Source organism: Pteropus vampyrus, unplaced genomic scaffold (genome assembly GCF_000151845.1).
Source record: "Pteropus vampyrus isolate Shadow unplaced genomic scaffold, Pvam_2.0 Scaffold166, whole genome shotgun sequence".
Taxonomy (NCBI): Eukaryota; Metazoa; Chordata; class Mammalia; order Chiroptera; family Pteropodidae; genus Pteropus; species Pteropus vampyrus.
This window is the reverse complement of record NW_011888947.1, coordinates 2,794,224-2,817,218: the sequence shown is the minus strand read 5'-3', so window position 1 is coordinate 2,817,218 and position 22,995 is coordinate 2,794,224. Positions and strand designations below refer to the sequence as shown.

The following is a 22,995-nucleotide window of genomic DNA, read 5'->3' as shown; positions in this document are numbered from 1 at the left end:
GAAACTGTTATAAAAATAATGGTTAGAATAGTTTTCGGGTTATTTAAAACATCTAATTCAAGAAACACATTGACCTCGGTTTTATCAATACTAGGAGAGTTATTAAAAAAAACAAGTTAAGTATGTGATTCAAGGTACTAAGTTAGCTTTTTTTTTTTGTAGTTATGCGATTTGTCATTAATGCCACAGAGCAAAGGTTCTTAACTTGAGTTCACAGATGGACTCAGGGACCCAAGGGATCCAGTGGCTTACGAGTGTATATGCATTTTTCTAAGAGAAATGACAGTGGCTTTCTAAGGATTTCAAAAGATCCTATGACCCAGGAAAGATGGAGAAGCACTGCCACATGCTTTAAGGAGTCAGCTCTCAGAGGAGGTCTCTGAGCGGAAAATTAAGATGGACTCTGTTGCTTGAAGTAAGACGGCCAGTGTGTCCTGGTGTGCTTTGTGTCGTAGGTTGAGATCAGCCGACGAGTGACTCTGGAAAAACTTCCTCCTGTTCTCGTGCTGCACCTAAAACGATTTGTTTATGAGAAGACCGGTGGATGTCAGAAGCTTATCAAAAATATCGAATATCCTGTGGACTTGGAAATTAGTAAAGGTATTAAATATATAAGTCAGAAACGTTTATGGTGACAATACTCGTGGAAGTCGATGAGCTTGACATGTTAGCACGTCTGTAGAATGTCAAAAATGAAAGCGTTTTTCTTTCACGACTTCGTGTTTTAAATTTCTTGACTTTTAATAGACTTTATGTTAAAATTCTCATTAAAATGACTTTTGAAAAATAAAGGCAAAAATGAATAAACTGCATAATCTTACTAGATTAGAAAAATAGGTTTTGTCCATCAGAATGAGTATCATTTTTCTATAAACATTTTACAGATTAATGGTACAAAATAATTTTCCTCATGCTACATATTAACAATTGTGTGGACCAGCCTGGTTAAAAGGACTTTTTTTTAGTGAATTGAGAATGTTTCCCACAGGCCACTGGGGGTTCCTCTGACCTGGTTGCAGTGACATGAGTGTTAGATTTGTGGCACTCTGTCAGCCACAAGTCTCTGTCAGGTAACCAGGGCTCAGCGGCGTCAGCACATTCTAGTGAAAGTACCAAGTTCAAGTTGTCTTGCTAAAAGCACAGCTTGAAGGAAAACTTTCCTCGAAAGCATCAGAATTTGTGAAAAATTCTGATTTTTGTGCAACCCTGAAGCTTGAGCGGAAGCATAACAAACTAGAGGTGATTCTCAAAATATCAGGGTGTCTGAAAAACGGAAAAGAGGACATGGGACGGCACCCCCAAGTCTTGTAGAGCCCCTGGGTCCTTGTCATCGTCCTCCTCCCTTCCCCCCTCACAGAACGGCACTCACACTCCATGCTTTCCAGGCCAGGCGCTCAGAAACTGGTGGGTGGCTGCCTTATGTTTATGGTCGGCCTCACCTACACCCCAGGATGTTCCATTTCCTTCAGCTTAAGATTCAGACTCTGGCTCTGAATTCAGCGCCGTTCTCAGGAGCTGCCGCCTTCGGCCGATAGGCCGACTCCTGTGCTGGTTCATGGTCCGTCCTGCCTCTCACACGTCAAGCTGCTGCATTCGTAGGCAGCGTGTTTTTCTGATCCCATTTGGGGACAGGAGCAGGGGAGAATCTCCCGCGGAGAATCATATGCTGGGTTGTCCGTCCCTTTTCGCAGGGCCGTCGGGGAAGCATATGGTGCACAAATGGGGTCCATCGTCCTTGGTCCCCCCTCTTGCATCTTTGCTCACCTCTAAATTAACCGCCTAGAAGGACCGACTTGTGTGGTTTTCTACACCGATTTCATTTTCATAACTTTTCTCGTCACGTGTGTTTTTATATCTGCCACCTCAAATACCTTCTAGAAAGAGAAATCACATAAATAAGGACAAGGAGACTTAGCTTAGGTCATGGAGGTGGGGAGTAGAGAAGGAACCATTAACGGCTGCCAAGAACAGTGCATCTCCATGCGACCTAACTCTGTGGCATCTCTGGTGCTTCTGCAGAGCAGAGAGTCTGCGTGCACTAAGGACGAGAGGCTGGTGCCTCTGGGAGAAATTTCACTCACAGAATTGAAGTTTTGCTGTCTGACTCACAGATAAGACATGTTTTCCAGGGCTATTTCGTTTTTTTTTTTTTTCTTTTAAGTAGGTACCTCTCCCCTCCCTCTTCCCGCCCCCCCCCCGCCCCATTTTGTAGAACATCTGCTTTTAGGGCATTTCTAGCATGAGCTTAATAGGTTGAATATATTCCTCATATTTCTTTAATGGCTTGGTTGCTGGTTATGTCTGTCACCGTATATACTGCACAGCTAATTTTCCCCATGGGTCGTTTTTTATGCAAATAAAAAGGTGGAGTTTTGTTTTATTTCCCTGGTCTGCCAGGTGGTTTACCTGAGTGGAGACCACTGTCGCCCCTGTGTGTCTATGCTACTCCGAGCCTTTCTGTAAGTGCTTTTATAGATTAGAGCTGTTGATATTTTGTCTTTCAGAACTGCTTTCTCCAGGGGTGAAAAATAAGAGTTTTAAATGCCACAGAACCTATAGACTATTTGCAGGTAAGTCCATTTGTACATTATTTCCCTATTAAAGCAATGATAGAAAGGTCGGTCCTCGGGCACAGTTTCGCAGTACTACCACTTAATATGCAGAATAGACTTCACTGTTGATGTCGCTGTGGACTGTTTAAGCAGGGAAATCATTTGAAAATGTGTGTTTAACTTAAATTTGGTACTTGGAATTTGACTGACTCTCCCCTTGGCTCTAGGCGGAGCCTAACGTAAGACCTTGTGTGACATGATTGTTTCCGTCTGAGTCAGATGAGTGAGTTTAGGCCACCAGGCTGGCAATTTGAGATTGTGACCCTTTCCCATGGGGTAGTGGTGCCTTGGAGTGGCTGTGACATCGAGTCGCCCAACTGTGTTCCACCATCTCCTCTCCATACAGTGCTGCCAGGTGTGCACGAGATGGTGGCTCCCCAGTCACGGGAACCCCCCCACGGGGGTGGGGGGCAGTGGCACACCCCCATCCCAGAACTGGGGGCCCTCAGACCCCTGCTCTCTTGGCCTGGATGTCCCTGCAGTGCCGACTTGTCCTCTACACGCTCTGTGCTCCCTCCCATTCTTCCTTCGCTTTCATAGCCTGAGTCTTTTAATGCCTTTGAGGCTTCATATCTTTTTTGATAGTCGTTGTTTGCAACAATTGTTTTTGCTTTTCTGGCTGTTTTTATTAGATTCTAGCTTCTCCATCACCCTATCGTGTTGCCATTGGTGAGTCTGTTTGTAATTTAAAATAACACTACTGTGTATTGACCCTCACACATGTCTTGACCTTTCTACTAGTTACTTTTTCCTTAGTATCTCATTTATTCTTCACAACTGTCCTGAGAGGTAAGCGGTGATATCCCACTTTATAAAAGAATAAACTGAAACTCTTACCCAGGAGGAACAGTCACCACTCTGTGACCTGCAGAGCAGGGCTTCAGGCTCCTCTGCCCTCAGTCCGCTCCCAGGCGTTTAGGATGCTGGATTGGGCCCTGGTCGGTGGTGAGGTCCTGGGCCACGTCAGCAGGTGTCTGGCCCAGTCAGCTCTTTCTTGCCTCTGGGCTCTATTCCTTTTGACTTTCTCTTCTCCCTCAGGGCAGCTGACCATGGCCCCTCCTCAGTTTGCTGGGACCCAGACAGGGTGGCCCTGGGCACCTTGCTGTTGTGGGCATTGCCATCCTTTCCTTGTCCCGCCTTGCGGGGGAGGCTCTGAGGCCTCAGGTGGCACTTAGGCTCTGCAGCCTACCTCTGTGACCAGAGGAGTCCCCAGCGTCTAGCCTGGCTCCCTAGGATTTGGCACCAGGGTCCCACTGGGTGATAAAATGTTTTTTGCCGTCTCCTCGTGGCTCTCACCCTTGGGGCCCTCGCAGGGGAAGGCTGATGGACAAGGGCAAAGCTTAGGCATTCCTAGTCTCCTGGTCAAGAGGCCGCAGTGAAAATGCATGCTCCCCCCACCCGCCGTGGCCCAGGGTTTGTTACATCGCTGTCGCCTGCAATACAGAATTAGGCTGTGACCTCGTGTTGGTCCTGTTGCTGGTTTCCCACCTGACTGTCCTATAGTCTTGCTTGTGACCAGTCATATTTGTCATGTGGCTGGCCAGGGCTATAATGTCCTTTGAGCCACCAGCATAGAGGTTTCTTTGAGTGGACGGAGTCCAGGAGTCTGTCCAGTGACTGAGGTCTTAAGTGCCATCCTCTAACTAGCCACGGTCACTGGCCCAGAGTAGATTCAGACCTCCCTAGAAGTAACAGCCACTGCTAGAACCCGTGACATTCAGGCTTATTTATTGGTGAAATTCCTCACCAGCTAACTATTGTGCCTCTCCAAGTGACTGTCCTTTATGCCGTTGCTGGTCGTGCACAGCTCACGCCACCTTTCCAGAATTTCAGTAGAGACTAATTCTCTCACCCAGGCTCATGTCTCCTGTGGGCTGGGCCTCCTCTCAGCCCCAGGTCTTCGTAGATGGGGAGGGGTGTGTCCTTTCGCTGTCTTTAATATCTTCACTCATCTTTCAACAATTTTATTTGCCTTTTACTAAGGCTTCTTGATTGAATTACAGGATTTTTAAGAGTCAGTGATTAGTGGTATGTTTTTCTGTTAAAACGTTGTAGAAAAGTTGGAATTTTTTTTAAAAGAACAAAAGAATGTAATGAGTCATGTCTGCGGGGTCACTGCACAGCTACATACTCAGACAGCCCGGCTAACGGTTCTGGCATCTGTTCTGGAGTGGGCACTGCAGACGTCATAGAAGACAATCTACAGAAAACCTAGGATTCTCTCTCTTTTTTTTTTTTTACGTAATATAAGCATATTGGTACATCACGAACAATCCTATGAAAAAAATTGTTTTTCGTATATACAATTCAGTAATCATTCCTTCTAGTGGGTATTTAGGTTTTTCCATTTTTTTTTTCACTGTTATAAAATCTTTGTCTAAGATTCAGATAATCGCTTAAGAACAGTCTACAACTGGACTTGTGTAGATCAAGGGCATGAACGTTTGTAGGTCTCTGGGTGCGCATTTCCAGAGGTCGATTTGTCTGTCCTGCCGTCAGCTCATAGGAGTGTGTCTTCCACGTTCTACTCTCCAGCATTCTCTCTCAAGTATTAGATATTAAAGTGGTTGCTAACCCTTGCCAGAAGGGCTGACAAATGGGACGACCCTATTTCATAGGCATTTTTTTTCTTTTATTCTTTATAGGGTATTGAACATTTTAAATATGTCATTGAGATGTATATGTGTAAGTTTTTATTATAAATCGTTTAAAGTTTTTGTGTTTAAATAACAATTGCTTCGTGTAATTACGTTTCCCTCGCCCACCTACTTTGGTAAGATGTTTCACCAGAAAGACAGATTTTTGGAGGTAGCCAGGTGGGGGGCTTTAAGCTGTTGGTGTGTAGCGCTCCACTCACCGGGTCCCCTACCGGGCCCTCTCTTCCAGTGGTCTACCATCACGGCAGCAGTGCGACGGGGGGCCATTACACTACAGACGTCTTCCAGATCGGTCTGAACGGCTGGCTGCGCATCGACGACCAGATGGTCAAGGTGATTAACCAGTACCAGGTGGTGAAGCCCACTGCTGACCGCACAGCCTACCTCCTGTATTACCGCCGAGTGGACCTGCTGTAACCGCCCGTGCGCCCGCTGTGTGTGCTCGACACCCGCTTGTAGAACACCAACTCTCACCGACTTCCTTCCTCTCGTTAGTGGCTGTTAGAGAGAAGCTCTTTCTCCCTTTTGCAAAAATGGGCTCAGATGAAAAGGAGATGCCTTGGGGTTTGTGCACAACATAGTTTATGTTGACTTCTAACTTCCAAATCAAAATTATTTGGTGGAAATAGACTGTCGCTTGATTTAAGAAAATACGCAAAAACCCATAATTCTGAAATAATGCTGATTCCTGAGTAAGAAGGGGAAACTTGCGTTTGATTCCCATTCTAATTGCTTAGTAGAATAAATCCTGCACCAGCAACACTTGTAAATTTGTGAAAATGAATTTTATCTTTCCTTAAAAAATGAATTTTTTAATCCATCACACTTTCCTCCCCCCACCCTTTAGTTTTTGATAAATGATAAAAATGAGCCAGTTATCAGAGAAGAAATAGTTCTTCAAAAGAAAAACACAAAAAAGAAGTTGCTGGTTCCTAACAAGAAATATACATTTTAATAATTGTGCGATGAGAAACTGCTTACATACACATTACAGATCAAATATCTGGAGTTAAGACGTTAGTCACATAGATGGGTGATTGTAACTTTATTGCCACTAAAAGATTTCAAATCGCATTCATGCTTCTGTGTACACATAATAAAAAATGGGCAAAATAATGAAGATTGACCTTTCCTTAAGTCTGCTCTGTTTAATTCTGCTGCCTGCTCTTCTCTAATGCTGCGTCTCTAATCGTACACAGTTTAGTGATACCTAGGAGTATAAAGTTGTCGCCCATCAATAAAAATCACAAAGTTGGTTTAATGCTGTGCGTGCTGTTTCTTTGACTGCGAGTGCCTTTTTCAGTACCGAAGTCAGGCGGACGCGACTGCCCCTCCAGAATTGCAGTCAGCCTTTCAGTCAGCTGCCGTGTTTGAGAAAGCTGTACCAAGACTCAGTTTGCGCCTGTTTGGTATTTCCACAGATGTGGGTAAATAGCTTATGGGGTTTTTTGTTTCTTTTGTTTGTTTGTTTTTGTTTGTTTGCTTTTTGTTTTGTTTTGTTTTTTTGAGTCTTCAGATAGCAGAAAATGGTGAGGTAAACTCTCCCTCCGTTGTTTCCGTCCCCAGCAATTTCAGTATCACTAAAGTGGTGGGTTTAGATGATGGCCTAGCATCTTTTTTAATTGTGTGCCACGGGGGCATCATAGCAGCCCTGGACGCCACGCTCTAGTTGTGGAAAGGAAGCCTCCCTAGACAGAAGAGATGGAGAGGAGAGACAGCAGACACACGCAGGTCAGGACACCCCCGGTGGCTCTTGTGCCTCTGGTGCCCCAGCTTCCGGCCCTATGCAGACATGTCATGGCAATGTCCCGGGATCGCCAGAGAAGCGGTTGTGCATGGTCTGAGCCTGTTTCCGGAGCTCTTCCTCCTACCATCCGTGCCCCTCCTGTGTAGAGAGCTTACTTTTAAGTTACGACCCTGCCACTGACCACTCTGCCTACGCACCCTGTTTTAACCTTACTCTGATTCGTGTGGCTGACTTACAAGTTGTGTTACAATTAACTTCTCATTAAAATAATGTGCAATTCTTATGGAAGACGTGATGTTTGGAAGCCAAATTAACTTTGGGGATTATTGCACCAGCAGTAATCCAGCCGAATATGAACTAAAACCCTGTTCTGAAGCACTCATTGAGTTCTGGGTTGTCATACTGTGAGCCGACTCACGTCCCTTCTGTAGGGAACGGCTTATCTGTCCTGAGGGTGCACCCAACCTCTATAACTGGTGTTGGTCATTCTCCCCCAACAGGAGGAAGTGGCTCATAATTATTTAAAGTTATTAAAGTGTCCCCTGTGAGTCAAATTGAGCACCCTCTCAAGAGCAAGGCCCTCTGATCTGGGAATGCTTTTCACAGGAATCTGGAACAAGAGGCCGGACAGAGAACGCTGTGGTTGGGACATCATCCTGCTTCTAAATCTTTGAAACGTTCTGTGTATGTAGACGAGAAGGTTTCTCCTCAAATATTAGTCAGGGGTTTCTAAATAGCTAAGTTGCTAAAGTGTATATTTCGTCAAGCCCAGAATATGTTGTGTCTCTCTCAAAAGTGATGAGACAAATCCAGTGAGACTTTCCGGTGTCTGGGTGTGTACGGTGTAGTGATACTACACCCACTTGAGTCGCTGTCCACTGTAGTACACCTGGGATTTTTAATGGAGCCTCAGCAAAGGGCTCCATTATTACCCTGCATGTGAGCATGCTGTATGTTTGAAAGGTGAAAGCTACCATTGTTTGAAAGGGAACCTATATAACCCTATACCACCTAACAGCTCCGATTGTGTTTATGACAGATGTAGCTTCCCAATTTTGCTTAAGCCGATGAGTACACCTGGCTGCAGACGGAAGAGCAAAACGCAGGAAGGAACAGAATATGTAGGAAGTAGATGCCAGCCTGGAATTCAGAACTATCCGCATTTGGTCCCTGCAGTGAATGATGGGCTCGTGGATAGATCAGATCATTTGAGTAAATCCAGCATTTTCTAGGATACCAGGTGAATGGTGAGCTTATCCATGTTATCTGTCCTTGAGATTTTGACGTCAACATTTAGTATTTTGTGCTGCGACATTTGGTTTTTGTGTATGTTTCATAGGCTGTTTCTCTGGCCTATGACCATTACACATTATAGGTGTAATGGTCATTTACACCTATAACTTTGCCCATTAACCTCTGTTTTGGGAGTACAAGTTTAGTGATTCTCCTTCATTATCATTTGATATTCTTTTTTTTTCCATTACAGTTGACATTCAATATTATATCAGTTTCAGGTGGCACTTGATATGTCTTTATAGGTGATTCAAACTGATGCGAATGCTGAGGTACTGTTAGAAGTATAGTACAGGGTAATTTTCTTGTGTCAATTATTACTGACAGGACGTGGAAGTTCTCTCACAGGGAAGAACGTAGTGAGGTTTATCTGGTCGGTATGTTGTTCGTCCAAAAGCCGAGGAAGTGCAGCACCACTGTGGGTTCCATTCAGAATTAAAAATGGTGGTCCTTTCATTGTCCTATTCGCATAGCCGTCGTCCGGCTGCCTGAGTGGCTCAGAGCAGCGTCTGCTTTTATTTCTCAGTGCAGTCACGGTCTAATGTGTAGGTGACATGAGCAGGAACTTTGTAATCAGCAAATACATCATTTTGTGTGTCTTTTTCTTGGTGAGAAAGCTCATAGGCTGCTTGACTTGAGCCGGGCAACCAGACCAGTTACAAGGCTGAGATTGCTGTCCAAGTCAGGTGCTTTGAATTAACCAAATCCACCAGTGAGTTTGGTATCGTACGGCTATCCGCTAACTCGCACGAGTCAATGAGAGTTAGTGGTGCCAGCGTGGCTACATCTGTCTGAGGGTGTGTTCGGTCCGTTAGGGGGAGACCGAAGACCCAAGGCTTTCCCGTCTCTTCTCTGGCCCAAGAAAGAAAATGATCTTGTGGGCTGACCATTTCCATCTTATTCCTGCCTTTGGGAGAGAAAAAAATTGTTTGAAAAGTGAAATTTACCTCATAGCCTGGTTTCACCTTGTTGTGATGTTTGTTCTTTCAAGGAATGAACAAATGAACTAGTGATCAAACGCTTGGTCCCCTTTTCTGATCTTTTCCTCTCTTTCCTTACCTCCTGCCCCACAAGAAAGGGTATATTGTTTTCGTTAGCGAGTGGGGGTTTCTTTAACGGGATTTAAATTGTAAATTTCTCAGTCATTCCTGCATTCCGTTTCAGACATTTGGTCATGTCTCCCGCTGTACACTGATCATGATTAGGGATAATATGCTGGTCTTTCCTTGGAAACAACTGGAAGTAAGCTCTTAAATCATTGTATTTTCATTAAAGGAAATTACCCAATCCTGGCTGCTGTGGTATTTGTGAAGTATTTTGTTTTGACTCTCTGATTTCACGCTAATATCATCTAAGATATTTTCATCTTTTTATAAATATTTCTAGGAGACTCCCATTTAAGTGCTTGCTCTTAGTCTTATCATTTATTAGGAAATCATTTAATGTTTGTTTTCTAACAAGTCAAATATTACGGTAGTTTTGTTTATTCTACTTGTCAAACCGATAAAATATGTGTTTGTGCATTTGAAGAGTTTCCGCATAGACTTTCTGCCCGTTTGGGAACCGGATAAACTTCGACCCTATATTTCTGTTTTGTTGTGTTTTTTTTTTTATAGAAGTTTTGTTTTGTTTTGTTTTGTTTCATTATCTAAACCTGTCCAGAGTGTGTTTTGGTTTACGTCGTCGGCCATCTTCATGGTTTTCTGTGTCGGGGTCACCCTGGGATTAAGTGACTGGGTGTGGTGAACCTGACCTTGGGTTTCCCGACTGTTCTTCAGAGAAAGCAAGTCTCTTCACATGTTTTCTGAGTATTTTGGGATTCTCTGTATGATTTAAGAAAAAATTACTGCTCCGCTTTAATAAAAAGATTGAAAGTCTTGCGAGTGAGATGTGGATTTACTTCCTTATCTGAGAAGTGACTCTTCGTTCCCTGTTTTCACCCGTGGGGCCTGGCTCTGGACTCATAGTGCCGTCGATCTGTATGTCTGTCTTCGCACAGACAACCATCTGTTCATTGCTGCTTAAATAGCTTCTGAGATCTGAGGGGCTGCCTCTGCGCTCCTGCTCATTTTATCACTTGCCGCCTAAAGCAGTGGACTCCTGTGTTTCTCAGCTCTCCAGCAAATACCTGCCCTTCACATCCAAGGTCAGTGAGTGGGTCCTCCTAGGGGGTGACGCAGTGACATGAAATATGTTGTATTTTTGAAAGGGTATAAATTAAACTCTGCGACGAATAACATTCACTTTCTAGGAAGACAGCTCCTATTTTCTGTGGCTGAAAGTGCTCCCCGCCACAGCCAGGCCACTCCTCCCAAGGAGAGAAACAGATTCCAGTGGAGCGTGCGGTACCAGTGGTAGGCTTGGGACCTGGAGTGATCCGTGGGTGTTGGGACCAGTGACTCAGCAGAATCCCCTGTGGCCACCCTTGGGGTGCTCCCGCGGGCCGCCCACTTCAGCACCTCCTCCGGCTTCCCCACCTCGCCTCTCCCCCTTCTCCCGCTCATTGTTTCTCCTTTGGCTTAGCCTTTGGCACGATTCCTTTTGAAGACGTTCATAGTAGCTAAGACATAGGGCTTCCTGGAGACCCGGCCCCCTTCTGAGCTCTTTACAGACACTTGGCACCCTTAAGTCCTTTCTCTGTGCAGTGCAGCTGGGGAACCCGCACCAGCTTCAGAGTCTGCCCAGGGCCTCGACACTGCTGCGTGCAGGTGCTCACCCTGTACCCCTACAGCCTGCCTGCTCGCCGAGTTCAGCCACTGGTACTTGGGCGTAAACTGGAATGGCAGACAGAGGACGGTGGATATTGCAAAGAAACAGAAGGGGGAAAAATCTGGATGAACTCTTAACACTTGGAGCATTAAAACAAAAACAGCAAAGTGATGAAATGATTAAAAACTTGGGTACAGAAGCCACACAGCCTGTGTTCCAAAATTGCCCTGCACTCATCAGCCATGTGACCTTGGGGACGTGGCCTAGTGTCTCGTCTGTAAAATGGCTGGGGGTGGCACTGACACACCAGATCAGGGACAGGGTGAGGCAAGGTAGTAAGTGTGATCTATTAGCACAGTGTTGAGACTCAGTGAGCCCTGGACACCAGTGCGGCCCTTCGGCTGTCATCACAGGGTCTAGGTCTAGGGCCTCGATTCTGGCAACTTACCTTTTGAATTTCTTTCATTTACCGGCCTTGACCTTTGACCCCGCTTGCCTGTCTCCTCATTTGAATCCCTGCCATCTTGTCAGTTCTGGGTGTTTCTGTTCAATCCAGAGAGCTGGGCTGTGTGTTTTTGCCTGGTTGGGGCCCACTAGTGTAGAGAGATGTGTGCTGCTGGCTGAATTTCCACTAAAATATAGGTGTGCCTGTCAAGGACTGCCGCTGAGAGCTCAGGTGAAAAGCTCATTGCTCCCATCGGCTCCCTTGGATTTAGATGCAGAACCAAGACTTGGCTGCACACACATACCTCGTATTTTTCTGTTACTACTCTTCTTTACGGCTATAATGGGACTTTTATTAAAAGCTAAAAGTCACCAGTGCCCAGGAAAAATAAACCAAAGACTGGTCCAACCTAAGATCTGGAGCAACCTAAAATTTGTTTTCAGAGAAATAAAAATACAAAAGTTCACCCATATTTACAACTAAGAAGAAATCATGCCCTGTGTTTAATAAATACAGCCAACACCTTAAAATATGCTTTAGTCCTCTATCATGACCAGTTGAGAGCCCAGAGGGGTGAGGCTGTGGGAAGGTCAAGGAGTTGGAGAAGTGGTGGGAGAGCTGGAGGCGACGCAGAGGGTCGTAGCCCAGGGGACCGCTTTGGTCTAGCCTGTAGCCCAGGGGAGCACATTGGTCTAACCTGATCCCGTGGAGGCTGTGTTAACGGTGATAGGGCATCACCGTACTGGGTTATTCTCGGTCACTAACGGCCACCAAACAACTTTTTTAATACTAACTCCCTAATCTCTGCAGAGTAGTCATGATATCTCTTCTGGAAACAAAGTTTACTTTGAAATTCTGTAGGTCACAGTGACTTTAACATGGTTTGCATACTAGAAATTCGTTTTGGAAATTGGGAGGTGTCTGTCTACATGGCCTGTATGACACTCAGGTGGGCAGGTTGCCTCACTGCTCGAGACATCGGCTCGTTTAAGTCCCCGTGGCTGAAGGTTGCACTGTAAACCCACATTTACCCTGACTTGGGAGACTTGTTCTCCTGAAACCAAATCTATTTCAGTGTCGGTCCCGTTAGTCCTAATGACGACAGTATATAATAAGAATCAAAGGAAAAATAAAATTCACTAAAAAAAAATAGAGTAAATGGGCGGACAGTTCTTCCACATGTTGGCTCAAAGCCTGGGCGCTCACTCTTCCAGCAGCCGTAGCCACAGCAAGATATCCTTGCAGGGCCTCGCAGAGCGTCACTCCAACGCAGGCCTGCCCTGGACCGGATGGAATGAAGTCGTGGCCCAGAACTTGGGTATAAGCCAGCAGTCCAGCTCCTCAGAGCTGACCTCCTGGCCCCCTCAGAAGGTCACCCACTGGGTCTTCGAACACCCACTGACGCCAATACCCCTGAGCAGGTTTGAGGCTGATTGAGCAAGAAGGGATGGGCCAGGCCCTTCCCCCTTTTCACGGAAATGATGAGCTCTCTGAGTCGGTGGTGCCAGAGCAATAAAACCTGGGGGGCGGGGGGGCGGCGTAAACTCTAGATGCTGTGTGCTCGCTGCGACGGCGGTGGTTTGGAAAATATTGAGAAAGAACGAAGTGGCTACCATGAGTCTGCACATTCATATGGTTCGTATTTGACTTGGAACACCTCAAAACCAAACCCTTTAATTTCCCTCGAGTAAAAGTGCTACATTGAGTAAAATGTCCCATCCCACTTAAGTGGGAGCAGCGGCGAAGACGATGATGTAAAGGGTGGAAGCCAGAGCCAGGGCCGTGCTGGAGCTTGGGGCTGGGCTTGGGTTCAGAGGTGGACGTTTGACTTACACAGATCGTAAATGTTCAGCTCTATGGGTTTTTGCATATTTACACGTCCATGTAAATGTATAGAGCATTTCCAGCACCCCAGGGTTCCTGAGCTCCCCTCCCTGTCTACCTGAAGGTGACCAGTACCTGACTTCTCTTATACATCAGTTTCTCACCCTTAGCACTGTGGACATCTGGGGCCAATAACTCTGTGGTGGCGGTTGTCCTGTGCATTATAGAATGTTAGCAGCATCCTGGCCTTGACCCACTGGATGCCAGTAGCACTCCCTGTCCAGTTGTGACAACTGAAAATGACTCCATACAGTGCCAAATGTCCCCTGGGAGACAAAATCACCGCTGGTTGAGAACCACTGCTGTAGATCGTTTTGACTCTGAAACTTTCTATAAAAGGCATCATACAATATGCAGTCTTCATGTCTTTCAGTATTATTTTTCTGAAGTTCACTCACATGGTGGTTTGTCTCAGTACATTCTTTTTCATTGCTGAGTAATATTCCGTTATATGAATAGACAATGGTATTGATGTGTTCTATTCTTGATGAACAGTCTGTCATTTCCAGTCGGGGCTGTTATGAATAAAACCATGGAGGTTCTGCTTGTCTTTTGGTGCACATGGACGCTTGTTTCTGTTGGGCACACATGCGGGAGTGGAAGAGCAGGGTCCGAGGGTAGGCATACGTGTAGCATTAGTAGACACTGTCACACAGTTTTCCAAAGCAGCTGTACCATTTTCCACTCCCACCAGCCAGCGGGGAGGATGCCAGTCATGGGGCTCTGGTCAGGATTTTAAATGTGCTGTAGGATGAATGTGGCCCTTTAGATGTGTCAGAAGTGGCTCTGTGTTGAAATTCACGGTAGGGGTATTCGAGCTCACAGAAGTAAATCCAGAGTTTGCCAGTTTTGATAATACAGTGTATCCACTAATAAATTATTCTCAAAATGATAAACTCATAGTTTAGATCTCTACAAACCCTTTTCTTCCTGATCACCATTTATTGACTGCTCACCGGGTAATCAAATGCCAGACTAAACAGGTAACATTGAGTCTTTTCACAGCATCTTCCTATTCCTCACTAGAATCTTAGGAGAGGGGCGAGATTAGTTCCATTATAAAAGTTTAACTAGTGGTGGTTTGCATAGTCACCATGTTTTATCCACCATGATATAACTCCTCTCTCCCCTAATTACCTCTGCGAGATGGGCAGAAACTGCCGTCCACATTTTCTGGAGGAAGTTTGCCTGAGTGACAGGTGCATCGGTGCAGTAATCCTGATCCTGGTCTCTGGACCTCACCCTCTGGCTTGCCACCTCCTTACCCTCTGTCCACCAGGAGGGCCACCCAGCCCACCTCGTGTGGGGCCTAAAGCTTCACTAGAGGGGCTAACCGCTGATTAATCACCCAGCTCCCCCTTTCATTTCAGTCACGCATTTGGGAAGCCAGTTCCCAAAGCCCAGGGCAGAAAAACTTGAAAGCAAATACCTTCACTCACAGCATCACTGGGGGTTGTCTTTGTAGGTTTTATCTAGTTATTTTCAATCTTCCTATCTGTGTATTCCAATTTTTCTACAATGGTAGAAATTTTCTACTTTCTAAATTTGGAAACATATTCTCCTCTCTCTCTCCCCACTGGATGTTGCCAGCCCAGGGTAGCGGCTGGAGCCCCTCCCGCCCCCTATCCAGGGTTCCGAGTTCTTCAGGGCCCACAGTTTGGCCTTGTTGCAACCCAACGAAGGGGCTTATCTTGATTCCAATAATTAAGGTACACACCTGCCAAGCCTAGCCCCTCTTGTAATTCAAGTGCTGCCATGAGTTTGAGAACGAATGTTGAGATTCGGTTGCATATACCCCAAACGCAAGTATCTAATTTAATTCCACTTTTGAAATGCAGAGAGCGCAGGCCACCCCGGCATTGTGCGCCATTCCATCGGGATGAGTTCAGCACAGACAGATTCTAAACCTAAGGATTAAATTCTCCTTTAAATACGTATAGGTTTTCAACTTCTAGGAAAATATGCCTGGGAAAAATGTCTGGGGTTTCATCAAACACTTGGAAAATAATCTGAAAACATTTTTCCAAACCCTGAATGATTCCAGCCTGAATCCTAATTGATACTTAATAACTATGTATTTAGGGACTTTCTCAGTTTCTTTTTATTACTGTAAATGGCTAAGGAGACCTCTGGGCTGAGAGTTTTTACCAGTGCAAGTGGGGATCACCAGAGATACTATCTGGCCAGTCTCTCCCCACCATCTCAATACAGCCTTTTCTTACAGAAATACTTGCCCCAAGTCCGCTATTAACCTTTATCAGAATCAGATCTTGGGTCGATTTCAAACGTATTTATTCATCATGAAACCGTTATCGAGCATCAGCTCAGTGCCAGGTTTCGCTTGTAGTTGCAGGGAGATCAAAAATGAAAGGAGGTGAGAATTTTGACAACTGCAGTCGAGTTCACCGTCAGTGGGAGAAAGCAGGACCCAGGTACAGGAATAATATGGTGAGTGCTTGAGTTACAGAGCGTCCAAAATGAAACATACAAATCATGCACAACTTTTGTTAGATTTATACCTCAGTATTTCATTTGGGGGGAACTATTGTGATAAGTATTATTTTTAAATTTTCAGTTATCAATTATTTATTGCGAGTATCTAGAAATATGATTGATTTTTGTATGTTGACCTTGTATCCTGAGACCTTGCCAAACTCATTATTTCTAGAAGCTTCTTTTATAGGTTCCTTAAGATTTTCTACATAGGCAATGATAGATGCAAATAGGGACAGTTCAGTTTCTTCTTTTCCAGTCTGAATGTCTATAATTTCTTTCTCTTGCAATATTTCACTAGCTAGCTGGGTCTTCCAATAAAATGCGGCAGAGGAATGGTAAGAATGTATATACTTGCCTCGTTTCTGATCCTAAGGGAAGGTCTTTCACCAATAAATAAAATGCAGACTGTGGGCTTTTTGTCGGTTCTTTACCAGATTAAGGAACTTTTACTCTCAGTTTTTTGAGTTTTAACATGAATGGATGTTGAGTTTTGACAAATGATTTTCTGCAACAATTGATATGATCATGTGTTTTTTTCCTTTTTAGTCTATGAATATGATAGATTTTGCTGATCGATTTTTTAAATATTCCCCCAGCCTTGCATTCCTGGGATAAACTCCATTAGTTATGATATAGTATGGATTTTATATATTGCTAGATTCGGTTTGTTAACACTGATTGACCCTTTGGGGTCTGTGTTTATGATGTACACTGGTCTGTATGTATTTTTCATGCCATCTTCATGTGGTTTGGGTCTCAGAATAATACTGACCTCGTGAAATGAATTGGTAAGTATCCCCTCATCTTTTATTTTCTGAGAAATGCTGTGTAGGATTGGTGTTATTTCCTCTTAAATGTGTGGTAGAATTCACTGGAAAAACCATTTTGGCATGAGGATTTTTTTTTTTTATGGTTAACTGTAAATTCAATTTCTTTAGATAAAGAGCTGTAGGGTAATCTGTTTCATCTTGGATGAGTTTTAGTCATCTGCGGCTTTTTGAGAATACTTCTGATTCCTCTAAGTTGTTGAATTTATGTGCATAGAGGTACACAAAGTGTTCTGTCTTTATCCTTTGAATGTCTGTGTGGGCCGTGTCTGGTGATAGCCTCCTTTTATTCTGGATATCCTGTCAGTCTTGCTAGAGGTTTGTCCAATTTTGTCTTTTTAAAGTACCAGCTTCATTGGTTTCATGGATTTTCTCTACTTTTCTGTTTTCAATGTCATTGATTTTTGCCTTTCCTCTGAATTATTCCCTCCCTTTTGCTTGCTTTGGGTTTATTTTGCTCTTATTTTTCTGGTTTCTTAAGGTGGGAGCTAAAATTGTGGCTTAAGATTTAATTGGGGAGACCTTTATTTTTTTTCCTAATTTTTTTAAGTGCTGTATAAATTTCCCTCGAAGCATGGCATTGGCTGTATCTCACTAATGTTGGTACTTTATATTTTCATGTTTTGTTCAAAACATTTTCTAATATCTGTTGAGATTTTCTTGCATGTGCAGCCCAGAGGGAAGCCTAGGCGTTCACACACCACTTCATGGGGCCACTTTCTTCAGCTTGTCCCCCTCCCCATCTCCCCTAACAGGGGATCTCCTTCCCCCTTCAGCGGCTAGAGAGTAGGGCCTTGGTTCCTTGACCTGCCATGTACTTCCTGCCATGCTCAGCCTCCAGGACCAAGTGGCTGAAGACAGAGTGAGGGAAAAGCTACAGGGATCCCGACATTCTTGGGACCACAGTTTTTCTGATCAGAGAGGAGCCTTCTCACTTTGGAGTTTCAGGTGCCTGCCCAGCTACCTCCCTGCTGCCGACTGCCTGGGGCCAGCACAGGAGACCCTGGTGAAAAAAAGAAAATAGAACAACGGGAAAATAACCCAGGGCGTTTTTGGCTTTCTACCCCAGGGGTGCTTCGACTTCTGGTTCCTTCCTGTCTGTCTGCCTCCATGTACTTCTCAGAGGCCCAGGAGCTGCTCCCTGTGCTCTTTACGGGTTGTAGCTGTGTTTAGAGCCAGGAAGGACAGCGCTCATCCATCTTTAGGACCCAAACCACCACAGTTTTATTTTTAACAACAGTAACCTGTGGGAGCCAGTGGCAGCTGAGGATGTTGTGGATCTCAGTTCATCCTGGCATCTCAGGGACCCAGGAAGTCAATCACATTTAAATCGAGAAAGGCATTTTTCCTTTATAATAGTGTAAGTTTCAACTTCAACTTCGATTTTTCTGAGCACACACGTGTCCCTCAGCTCGACTCCATATTTTGCACGTGGAGCTGAATTTTGTTCTGCTCTTCACCGAAAGGTAGAGAAGCTCAGAGTGGAAGGGTCCTTAGGGAGTCTCCAAGTGCTGTCATGTTACAAATGGAGAAACTGAGTTTCAAGGAGGAAAAGTGTGGAAGAGCTGAGAGTCTCATCTGACTCTCTTGCCTCCCAGGGCTGTGCTGAATGACACTAGGCAGTGGTGTGGGTGAACTCTGGCTGGCCTGAAGGATGCTGCAAGGGGTGCCTGGAGTCTCGGCTAACGGCTAAGAGAGCATGACTTATCTAGGGAGCGAATGTGCTTGGGTCAAGTGCACGTAGCCAAGAATCTATATTTTAAATGCGGGTACCATTTATTAAACCCTGACCGTTACACACTTACCAGTTACTAAGCTCTTCATAATCCTCTTGTTTACCGCTGCAGCAGCCCTATGAGATAGATCATGCTTACTGTCCTCATTTACAGGTGAAAAGAGTGAGGCCCAGAGAAGAGAGGTGACTTTTCCAAGGGCGCACAGCAAGGACGGGCTATGGCCAGGATTCGAACCCAGGCCCGTCTTTATGGTGTGTCCTAGGCGGGATAAGTTAAAAAATAAAATTCTGAAGACACATCTTCCAGGTGAACACAGGGGGGCCAGCTTACTTTCAATGATGCACTTCTAGGATTTCAGTCTTCTGCTGATCACAACTTTTCCAATGAATAACAGGCAGATCAGCCACTGTGTGAGCAAACACTCTTCACAGAGACCTCATTAACAGGCTAAGTAGTCAGTGCTCTCTCAGATGACTTTAATTCATTGATGGGAAATGTTAGCAAAGAACACTTGAAAGGTTTGTACTTTTATGGTGTTGCGTTTTGATGAAGAATTCTGGGAAGCCAGAGACGTCTTTCTGCGTAGAGAGCTGCCATTTCCCTGCCAAAGTTGGCACCTTCTGCAGATGGAGCAAGATCACGTCTCTCTGAGGGACTTTATGACCTTGTCTTCCACTGACCCATCCCAGCCTCGGTCAGCAAGACTGACTCAGAGGTCCGAATTCCCGCCTCTTCTTTAAGGCTTGTGAGAAGATGGAATCTCCCCAACTCTCCATCATTTTGATTAATCTCAGAAACGGGCCACGGCGGCGGGGGGTGGGGTGCGGAGGGCTGCCCCCCGGAACCCCATTCAGGCCGTGGGTGCGCACCAAAAGCACTTCATCTCTGTCTGTGGCTGGCACGCTTGCACAGCTGCAAGAGGTAGCTTTTGAGGCTGTTCTCAGTTAATAAACAAGTAGTAACGCGCTTCTGACTGCCCTCAGTTCGCAATGAGAAAAGACCATTCAGCTACGGGTGTAGACTGTTTAACAGGTACGGTCCTTCTGCTCCAAGTTCCCAGGATGCCTTGCTTTTTCAAGTCACCTGACAGTGCCTTAGGGGCTGGGGGGAAGCTGCTGGCTTACAAATGCTCAGGCAATCCCTCCTCTCTCTGTCAAATGATTTTTCTTCTCTCCCTCATGTTTCCCTTCCTTCTTTCCCTTTTTTTCCCCTCTTCCCTCCCTCTCACATTTTTTTCATTTTCTCATTTTGCACATTTCCCCCTTAAGTAGTACATGCTCTTTCTAAACATTTTTGTTAAGCATGGAACAGTAGAGTGGGGAAAAAAACAAACCTCCATAATCTCATCATTCACATTTGTGCATATTTCTTTTGGACCTTTTTATATTCCTTTTTTTCTTTACATATTTAAGATTGTACCCTTGATATGATGCTGTTTACCTTGGTTTTTGCTTATATCTGCAGGCCACGGAAAATAGCATCACTTTTAGTGGTTGTTCTAGGGATTTTGATGTGCACTTTTAAAGTTCCCAACCTACTTAGAGTTAATTTTAAGTTCAGGAATATAAAGAAAGGACCCTTGCAACAGTGTATTTCCATTTACTCCTCCCCCATGCTTAATGGTATTATACTCATAAATATCATTTCTATATATATTGTAAATCCAGCAACTTGGTGTTATAATATTTGCTTTAAACAATCCAACTTATCAATTTGTTCTTTCATGGATTTTACTTTTCATATCGTATCTAAGAAATCATTGCCTACCCAAGGTCACAAAGAGTTTCTCCTACCTTTTCTTCTAGAAGTTTTATAGTTTTATATTTTACATTTAGGTCTATGATTTGATTGAGATGTTTTTTGTATTAGGTGCGAGATATAGATCAAAGTTAATTTTTTTGCATATGGGTATCTAGTTCTTCCAGCACCTTTTGTTGAAGATACTGTCCTTTCTCCATCAAATTTGCTTTTGTACCTTGGCAAAAACAGTTGACCATATATGTGTCGGTATTTTTCTAAACTCTCTATTCTGTTTTATTCATCTATTTTTTCCCTTTTGGTACAAGCACCACACTATTTTGCTTACTGTTTTATAGTAACAATCTTGAACAGGAATGTAAATCTTCTAACTTTTTTTTTGAAGTTGTTTTGACTATTTTATATTCTTTGAGTTTCCATGTGTATTTTAGGATCTGCTGATTAATTTCTACCAAAAAAAAAAAAAGATTGCTGAGATTTTGATTGGGATTGCATTTAATATACAGATCAATTTGGAGAGATCTTCAAATTCTGGTCCACAAACACAGTGTATTTCTCCATTTACTTAGATCTTTAATTTCCCTTAGCAACATTTGTAGTTTTCAATGCATAGGTCTTGCTCATCTTTTGTCAAATTTAAGCCTAAGTATTTCACATTTTGTATATTATTATAAATGGTATTTTTAAAATATCACTTTGAATTTTTTTAATATATAGAAACACAATTGATTTTTGTATATTGATCTATCTCGCAATCTTGCTGTACTTAGTTATTAGTTCTAGGGACTTTTTTTTTTGTATATTCCATAAGATTTTCCAAATAGATGATCATGTCTGCAAATAGAGTTCTATTTCTCCCTTTCCAATTTGGATGCCTTTTACTCCTTTTTCTTGCCTTATTGCACTAGCTAGCACCTGTATTACAATACTGAGTAGTTGTGGTGAAGTGGATATGGTGATCTGGTTCCAGTTATTAGGTGAAAGTATTCAGTCTTTCACCATCAATTATGATGTTAGATGTAGACCTTTTAAGATATATAAGTACTCTTTATTATGCAGTTTCCTCGTATTCCTATTTAGCTGAGAGTTTTTATCATGATTGGATGTTGAATTTTGTCAAATGTTGAATCTGTTGAAATGATTATCTGGTTTTTCTTTTTTTAGTCTGTTGATAAAATGAATATGTGTATTTCAACAAACTCTTTAACTTGGAATGATTTTAGATTTTATAAAAAAAGTTGCAAAGATAGTACAGAGAGTTCTCATATACTCATTGGATTATAATTCAGTGGGACATAATTTTTTTTGTTTATATTTTTCCTGCTTTGGTCATTGGAAGTCTTTCAAGTTTCTCCTGTGTCCCTTGGACTTGCCCCTATCCTTTAAAAAACATTTCCCTGATGCTGCAATATGCTCTAAGCTCATCTTGTATTTTTCCTGTCCCAGCCATAGAACCAACCATTGCTCCAAGGAATGGTTCCTTGTATTGGTAGGTAGTATATGGAAACCAAGATCTGGGTGCTAGAAGAGCTCTTTTTCTATATTGCTGGATTTGACTTGCTAATATTTGTTAAAGATTTTCACTCCAATTCTTGTGAGAGATGTCGATCTGTAGTATTCTTTTCTCTTGTAATGTCTGTGTCTGGTTTTGGCGTCAAGGTAATGCTGGCTTCATAAATGAGTTGAAAAGTGTTCCTTTCTCTTGTATCTTCTGAAAGAGTTAGTATTAGAATTGATATTATACCAGTGAGCCACGTGAGCCATAAGTTGTTTTGTTTTGTTTTGCTTTGTTTAGTTTTTATAGGAAGGGTTTTAACTACAAACTCATTCACTTTGATAGCTATGAGACTGTTAAAGTTATTTGTTTCTTCTTGAGTGCGCTTAGGTAGTTTGGTCTTTCAAGGAATTCTTCCATCTCATCTATGCAATTGAATTTATTGGCATAAAATTATTCACATTATCCTCTTATTATCCATTTAATGTTTTCAGGATCTGTAGTAATGTTCTGTCTATCTTTCTTTATATTGGTCTGCCTTTTTACTTCTTATCTCTATTAGTCTGGATAGAAATGTATCAATTTTATTGAGATTTTTCAAAGAACCAGCTTTTAACTTTATTGATTTTCTCTTTTATAATTTTGTTTTCAAGTTCATGAATTTCTGCTTTTATCTTTATTATTTTCTTTTTCCAATTCTAGATTTAATTTGCTCTCCTTTTTCTGGTTTCGTAAGGTAGAAACTTAAATAACTGATTAAGAGCTTTATTTATTTTTAAATATAAGCATTTAATGCTATTAATTTCTAGGTGCTGCTTTGCTTATATCCCACAAATTTTGATATGTTATATTTTAATTTTCATTCAGTTAAAATACTTTGCATTTTTCTTTATTATTTTTTCATTGACCCATGGATTATTTAGAAATATGTTGTTTAATGTCCAAGTGTTTAGAAATTTTTCTGATCTTTTTCTTTTATTATTATTATTTTTTTTTTAGTTTAATTCCACTGTGGCCAGAGAACATATTTTGTAAGATTTCAATCTTTTAAAATCTGTTGAGAATATAGTCTTTGACTCAGATTATAATCTAACTTAGTGAATATTTTATATACTTAGAATATATACCTGGTGTGCTTGGGTGGATTGTTCTATAAATCTTGATTAGATTGGTTAGTTGGTAACTAGGGTTTCTATAACCTTACTGATTTTTGTCTACTTGTTCCATTAACTAGTGAAAAGGGTATACTGAAATTTCTAATTGTGATTTATATTTGCCTATTTTTCCTTTCAGTTCTACAAGTTTTTGATTTATGTATTTTAAAGCTCTATTATTA

The 22,995-nt window shown here is 42.9% G+C and overlaps 1 protein-coding gene across 2 annotated transcripts in view; it reads left to right on the top strand.

Annotated features, from left to right (window-relative positions):
* Window positions 1-6,530, top strand: part of USP10 (ubiquitin specific peptidase 10) — a 59,805-nt gene extending 53,275 nt beyond the window's left edge. For both annotated transcript variants that reach the window (XM_011370279.2, XM_023536670.1), the window contains 2 exons: window positions 2,505-2,570; window positions 5,499-6,530. In XM_011370279.2, the coding sequence (XP_011368581.1) occupies window positions 2,505-2,570; window positions 5,499-5,686 (254 nt within the window). In that variant the 3' untranslated portion in view covers window positions 5,687-6,530. The remainder of the gene's footprint in view (window positions 1-2,504; window positions 2,571-5,498) is intronic.
* The last annotated feature ends 16,465 nt before the right edge of the window (window positions 6,531-22,995 follow it).